The sequence below is a fragment of the Triticum aestivum genome, chromosome 5D (genome assembly GCF_018294505.1).
Source record: "Triticum aestivum cultivar Chinese Spring chromosome 5D, IWGSC CS RefSeq v2.1, whole genome shotgun sequence".
In the NCBI taxonomy this organism is placed as follows: domain Eukaryota; kingdom Viridiplantae; phylum Streptophyta; class Magnoliopsida; order Poales; family Poaceae; genus Triticum; species Triticum aestivum.
The window spans coordinates 119,770,419-119,777,847 of NC_057808.1; the positions used below are offsets into that span (position 1 = coordinate 119,770,419).

Below are 7,429 nucleotides of genomic sequence, written 5' to 3' on the forward strand. Positions count from 1 at the left end.
AGAGTTAATGTTTATTTTCATGCAGTTCTAAGGTACCACTTAAATCCATATCTTTTGAGAAGATTATTTAGCAATATTGGATCAGTTGTGTTGCTGCTGCTGCTGGTGGTGGTGGTGGTGGCAATGTTGGATCAACTGTACTTTTTAGTATAAAACCTATAGGTACACTTTGATTATCTGATAGTTCCTTTGACATGAATTCAGTTCTTGGGCAAACTTTAGTTCTTGAAATGTCAGTTATTCTGTATATTTTTTCTTTGTTTGAGGAAGACAAAGCTCGTACATGGTTCGCTTGTTTATTCAACTCACCCATTGTCTGATGCAATCAAAGGCCTATTCTTAGAAATTAATTGTTTGTAAGGAAAAAATTAGCAGATTGCAGTAGCTTGAAAAACAAGTGTAAATGTTTAACCTATTGCAAGATAGATATTTGTGTGAACCTGCATGCAGGAGTGGAGGCTAGCCGGACTCTCTTTCGGTGTCCGCAACTACTGCTCGGAGCAGTCAGTGGACGGCAGAATAGCCCTGTCGCCGTGAAGCCTAGAGGGGGAGTATGACACCCTTGACACCAGAAATCGGCCTGGGATGGCCAAATCGGTGGCGCCGTGGCGGAGAGAATGAGTGAGAGGGTTGAGAGAGTGAAGGGTGCATGGGGTGAGAGAGTGAGATGGGTGGATGTGGTGAGAGAGAGCCTGAAGTCAGGACAAGGCTGGGTAGGTATGCTCAAAAAAATTGGGTAGCTAGAATATTTTTTGGTTTGTCTCATGTTTATTAATATAAAATATCATTTATGTATGTTTATATATTCATATGTAATTAGGGGTACCTAGTTTTCTTTGCAAATAAAAACAGATGTGTTAGTCTTACTTTTGTTTAGTATATTATATATGTTATCTAATACAATACATTTAATGGATCTACAATTTTGTGTAAGTTATCATAATCATATTTCTTCATTCAGTATCATTACTATCAACATGTTTTAAATATTTTTATTACCCAGTCCATGATGTTAGATTTAACACGAGATCAAAAGTTTTGCGTGAAGGGAACTATTGACATATTGGCAACATCGTTTGATAGCTGCATGTAGTAGACGACTACATCTCATGGTGCAACATGGTAAGTAAGGTCTTTTGTACATTGTTGTCATGGTTTATTGTTTGTAATAGCTAGCAATTGTAAAATTATCTTTCATATGCATTCATGGGCCGATACATCTTGTACGTCATCGACAAACATGCATGCCGTGCATATATCTGGACCCTATCCATACATCACTGACGCCAGAGTTTTAATTAAATTACAAATATTTGCGAGGGAATTCAACGGCACTCAAAATAAAGAAAACCGGTTGGAATTCCAATATATCTAGATGGCAACGTTTATTTCCGCCTGCTATTCCAACGAGCATAGATGGGTAAATTTATATTTTTCATTATCATGACATTTTCACAATACAAATATTTATTTTTTATCACTATATCAAGATAATATTAATTTAGGAAATTGCAGGGATGTGCCTAGCTATTTTGTTTTTCATATTATGCTCTGGTCGAACGGTAAAGAATTGGTTCATCCAGTTTGCACGGTGTTACACATTTTAAGACCTTGAACGTGAAGTATTCGTGCTAATTAAATATATTGCTTGTGCAGGATGAGTAAGAGTTGAGGACCAAGATTTTATTGTACTTGATCAAATATCATGCGAACGTAGCTATAAACAACATTCCTGATATTGTGCGAGAATTTTTTAAGCGCATCAACTAGACCATGATCTGTAACATATTTTTAGTTGGATAATCGCTCTATATGTATACATCATCAGATAGCCTTTTTGTTCTCAATTTACATTGCAAGTGAAGTGAATTTTAATCATTATCCGATTGTGCCCGTGCTATTTTTTCGCCACATGTGAAATTTAACATGCACTATGTTTATATAATTTCAGCAAAATATTTCAAAAGCCTGTGGCAACGCACGGGCATTCTACTAGTACTATGTAGTATCCCTCATAATGTAGTGTGACCACACTTTTCGATATTTAACTTTGATTATAAATTTAACCAACATGGACAACTGCAGCGGAAGCATGACAGATACCTTTGAATTCGTATTTGAAAAAAGTTTTCAAAGGTACAATTTTTCAGTAAAATAATTTATGCATTATTGGTTAATTTATGGTTAAAATTGAATCTCGAAATAAGCATGTACGCACTATATTATGGAATGGTGGGAGTATATTTATAACAACACTGCGTGATTTTACATGTATGATATGTCGTATGTCGATGTGCCACGTCACAACTGACCCAAAATGGCATCTGCTAGAAAAAAATCAGTACGTAAAACTCAGCGATCATCTTTATTTAGGCAACACGGCAATGTACGGTTTCCAGTTTCCATCACCATCTCAGGCTTTCAGCTCAGCAGCAGCAACAACAAGAAGAAAGATACCTACGAAAACACTACGAAGAAACTTGTCTGTCCAGTTGTCCTCTACGCAACTCATTTTGGGAGCATGAACAATCTCCACCATGATGACAGAACCGCTCAAAAGTCCCGCCGTTCGTCTTTCTTTTCGATGCCTTCATCCTGCGGCAACGAGACAAACTGCACGATTCCATGGACCACGGAGGTTTCGACTCTGAACCTCGAGGCGATCTGGTCCACGCTCATCGGGCCGTGCTGGCTACCGGACTTTCCTTGGTACAGCTGGATGATCTCCTGGATGTGCCCGACGTTCAGGGTTCCTGGAGGTAGCTGCCTGCTCTGCCCGGGTTCGGGTTCGGATGTTCTCACCTTAGGAAGCGGCCTGTTGTATCGCTCTACGATAGAAGCCTGCAAGCACAAGCCTCTGATTAGATCACTTCTCCCCAAAAACTAAGGAAAGTTCAGACTCAATAGAATGATTGTTCAAGTTCAGCTCTTTATAGGTTTATGCAGTGCAATGCAATGAAATCATCAAGGGAACTATGGTACTTTAGCCCAGGGAGAACAATGTAAAAATCACAGGACTCACTTCACCCATTTCGGGCTTTCCTCCAGGCTTAGTGGTGATTCTCCCAACCATGTGCTTAAGCATGTCATCATAACTTGGATCACGTTCTACAAGTACACCATGGGCCTCTTTTGTTGATGGTGTAACAGCTGCAGTGCATTTTCAGTAAATCAATATATCATAAACTGACAAATGAAACATTGACAAATTTCAAACCTATTGCATGGTCACAGTGCTTTGGTAAATGTCAATAAAGCTTGCGCTGAGACTATGTCAAAATCAAGATGGTGATGTATCCCATAAGCTTATTTAGAAAGAAAAAAAAACTATGGTTTCATTGGACCCAAGCAAAGAAGACACAACTTTTCATAAGGGGCATCAGTTCTTTGCCAGCTATTATCATGGAGAGTAAAGAAGGGGTATGTATAACAGCACATCAAACTTTACACGTTCTTGACTATGCTGGTAGCATTCTTCCATCAGTTTTCACGGCCAAGAAAATTATGATAGAATGAAGCCTACTGCAATAGCCAAATCAGCACAAATACTGAGTTGTTACTCTGAACCCCCTGGCGCTCCATAATCCAAATAAACTCAAATATTAAGGAGTTATTACTCTATTCTTGGCTCCCAATGAAATCATTACCTCATTACAAAGAAACGTGTCGCATTTACAAGTCATGTCACCCTTATAGTTTTATATATGATGAAATTCACAGCCTACCAAATAAAATAATTAATTCTAGAAAGGGTTTACGCATTTGTGTGTACCTAGTCGAACCTAGGTAGTAAAAAAAAAAATTTCAGGCGCCATCTCCCGAGAGTTCCAGGGAAATTGACTGGATAGTGAGAGCATATACAACTAGAGCACTCACCCCCCCCCCCCCCCGCCCCCACGCCCGGGCGACCTGGTCATGAAATTGTCACCCAACCAGAACCCCTATACCCAGCCCAAACGTCCGAGACCCCCCCAAACCCGGCCCATATTTGGGGAGGATATGGGGAGGCCTGGACGCGCCTGCCATGTCAGACTGATGGGTGGGACCCACGCAGAAACCCATCAGTCGGCCAGGAGGTCACCGGTCCGCATTCATCTCACCGCTCCGGCGCACCACCCGAGGGGCCAAATCCGACTATTTAAGCCGGACGGCGAGGCTCAACCCTAGCCATCCCCATTTCCTCCCTCTCCCTCCAGTCCACGCCGCTACCGTGATCCTGCCTCCCTCTCCCTTTCTGCTCCGACCTCACCGTCCGCCAGCCACCATGGTCCAACACAGGTTGACCTACTACAAAATGTTGAGCCCAGAGCGTCGAGCGGAGACCCAGGTGGAGATGCGCATCGTCCAGACACGTCAGAGCAGGCCGGATTCGGCATGGAGGGCGCACAAGCGTAGTTCGAGCTCGCCCAAGCGGAGGCGGCCGAAGAGCAATGGCAATCCTTAGAGTCCATCCAGTCCGAGCTGGAGGTGGCGGCTAACCGCCGCTTCATCCACGCGGCTGACGTGAAGCATGAGGAGCTCTTCGCGGATGAGGACGACAAAGAGGAGGCACCAGAGTTTCTTCACGCCGCCAATGACCACGAGGCCAGCTGCCCCGGCGAGGAGATCATCAACATATCAAATGACGAGTAGCTAGTTTGTAGTTTGCTTTATGTACGTAGATCAAATGGACATTGCATGGAGGTTGTATAGAAATGAGGATTTGGAAATGAGGAGTGTGGTTGCAATGAGTGAGAAATGAGGTGTGACCGGGCACTGTTCGCGAACATGTCCGGACGCGTCCGTGCACGTTTAGGGGCTCACTTTTCTTAGTTCCAGTTGTAGATGCTCTGAGTTCTTCACAGTAAAATCCATCAAATGCAACAGCTTAACAAATTCTATGGTCAATAATGTCATGAACAAACTGCGATAACAATTTTGGATAGACTGTTCATGCCCTGCTGCACTCGGGCGGAAACAATAACTTACTGACAACTGTGCTATTCAGTGTCAGAAAACACCCAACACAAAGTTAACGGACATTCCTAGTTTTCTTACATAGTGTGGTCATGCCGACAAATTCTGAAACTATACGAATTGGCTGACTTAACCCAAAATATAGCCCATGCTAAATTGGTCATGGTTGGTTTCAGTTCGTCAAATCCAAAGGGATCACAAACCTGATTTGCAGAAATCCACATGCCACACTTGATTAGATGAAACAGTACCCATTACCTCCTTAAGCATGTCGCATTTCAATTCAACAGTCTGCACGTGATCTTTCTGAGCAGGATGCCCCAAAAAAGCACCAAGGATCATGAACTAGCCCAATATGACCAGAAAATCGGAGCATTTGTGCCAGGTCAAGAACCTAAGGATATCCAGGCATCATTTACCAGGAACAAAGCTACACGGCAGCGATAGTTGTGGTGGCATCAAGAACCAACAGCCAGGTCAAATGGCACAGCACGCGAATGCTAAGCGAGATCCAAGAAAGAAAGCAGGAGCCGCCGTACCATCCTGTGACACGTCGAGCAGGTCCTGGGGAGGACTTCCGCCGCTGCCAGCAGCGGCCGCCGGTGCGGCCCGTGGTGGAGGCGGGGGAGGGTGAGCGGGTGGGGGCCTCGCCGGGGGCGGAGGCCTCAGGCGCCCCGAGGCGCGGCGCAGGGCCTGGCCCATGTGTCGGCGCCGGCGAGAGGGAGCGGTGGCTCCGCGGGGTGGCCACGCGTGACGAGTTCGTCGGCAGTTTTCCTTTGAGGCGTGGAGGCTTTTCAGCCCATATACGGTTAGCGGGCTTTTACACTGCCAGCGACAGTGAGTGCAAAATGCTTGGGATGTATCCCATGCACCTTATTAAAAAGAACCTTATTATTACGCTAAAAAAATGAACCTTATTATTGATCATTAAAGAGAAGTGTGTTTAGACTAAAAAAAGCAAAATGCTTGGGATTTTCGTTGTCAACCGCCATTTTGAGGCAAATGCAATGAATTTCAACAGCGTTTCATACATGTGAAAACAAAATTTGACAGTGTTTTTTTTTTGCCGGGAGTGTTTCTGACCTGTGAACCCACAAGGCCACCTCAAGAATTTCACGAGGAAGGTGCAAAATCAATTCAAGGTCAAGCAGATTCGAAACCATAGTGGAAGTTCAAGTACACAACATCGAAGACTTCCTTGACAAAGAAAGAGTGGTTCTCGAAAACTTACAGAACAAACCAAAATGGTGTAGTGAAAAGAAAGGCATAAATTTGATTGACATAGTGAGAACAATGCTTGATGAGGATAATACTCCATGACATTTAGCGTCAAAGCGGTAAACATCACTACAGGAAAACACATGTTGCTAAGTGTGGATAAAATCATTGTTTTGACCATTTGACGAAAGTTTAGCATGATTTTGATACATGTTTGCAAGTTTTTCAGATCCGACCCTTTTGCTACCGCCGTACACTCCGGCGGTAGAATATATGGGCTATCGCCATGGCCAACGACAGTAGACTTCTGTGTTGGGAAACGTTGTATGGAAAACAAAAAAAATCTACGCACACGCAAAGATCTATCCATGAAGATGCATAGCAACGAGGGGAAGAGTGTGTCTACATACCCTCGTAGACCGTAAGCGGAAGCGTTTCACAACGTGGTTGATGTAGTCTAACTTTCTTCGTGGTCCAACCGATCTAGTACCGAACGCACGGCACCTCCGTGTTCTGCACACGTTCAGCTCGGTGACGTCCTCCGCCTTCTTGATCCAGCAAGACAGCGAGGTAGTAGATGAGTTCCGGCAGCACGACGGCGTGGTGACGGTGATGGTGAAGTGATCTCCGCAGGGCATCGCCTAAGCACTACTGAAATATGATCGAGGGAGTAAACGATGGACGGGGGTGCCGCACACGGCTAAGACAATGTTGTGTGTCCTTGTGTGGCGCCCCCTACCCATGTATATATAGGTGGGAGGGGAGGAGGCAACCCCTAGGGCGCCCCAAGAGACCTGGCGGCAGCCCTAGGGCTGCTGCCTTGCCCTGCGCCCCCCTTTCCATGTAAGAAGGGGGAAGGAAAGAGGGGGGAGAGGGAAGGAAGGGGGAGTCCTACTCCACATTTTCCTTTCCCTCCCCTCTTTCCTTGTCCTCCTCATAGGGCCGACCTGTATAGGGGCGCACCAGCCCCTTGTGGGCTGGTGTTTTCCCTCTCTTGGCCCATAAGGCCCATATCTTTGTCGGGGGTGCCCGAGACTCCTTTCCAGTGACCCGATAAGTACCCGGTACCCTCCGAAACACTTCTGGTGTCCGAACATCATCGTCCTATATATCAATCTTTACATTTTGAGACTCCTCATCATGTCCGTGATCTCATCCGGAACTCCGAACAACATTCGGTCACCAAATCACATAACTCATATAATACTATATCGTCAACGAACGTTAAGCGTGCGAACCCTACGGGTTCGAGAAC

General features: G+C 44.8%; 1 protein-coding gene across 1 annotated transcript; it reads right to left on the reverse strand.

Annotated features, from left to right (window-relative positions):
• Positions 1-2,338: 2,338 nt before the first annotated feature.
• On the reverse strand, positions 2,339-5,759 carry LOC123119811 (uncharacterized). Its single transcript, XM_044539741.1, has 3 exons — positions 5,496-5,759; positions 3,023-3,150; positions 2,339-2,841 (listed from the first exon to the last, which is right to left on the reverse strand). The coding sequence occupies exons 1-3, from the start codon at positions 5,656-5,658 to the stop codon at positions 2,554-2,556; spliced, it is 579 nt and encodes a 192-aa protein (XP_044395676.1). The 5' UTR covers positions 5,659-5,759; the 3' UTR covers positions 2,339-2,553.
• Between the last annotated feature and the right edge of the window lie 1,670 nt (positions 5,760-7,429).

Coding starts and splice junctions, on each gene's coding strand:
- LOC123119811 (XM_044539741.1), bottom strand. CDS start 5,658: ATGGGCCAGGCCCTGCGCCGCGCCTCGGGGCGCCTGAGGCCTCCGCCC. Junction 3,151..5,495: donor GCTCGACGTGTCACAGGATG/GTACGGCGGCTC, acceptor AATGCACTGCAG/CTGTTACACCATCAACAAAA. Junction 2,842..3,022: donor GAAAGCCCGAAATGGGTGAA/GTGAGTCCTGTG, acceptor TTGTGCTTGCAG/GCTTCTATCGTAGAGCGATA.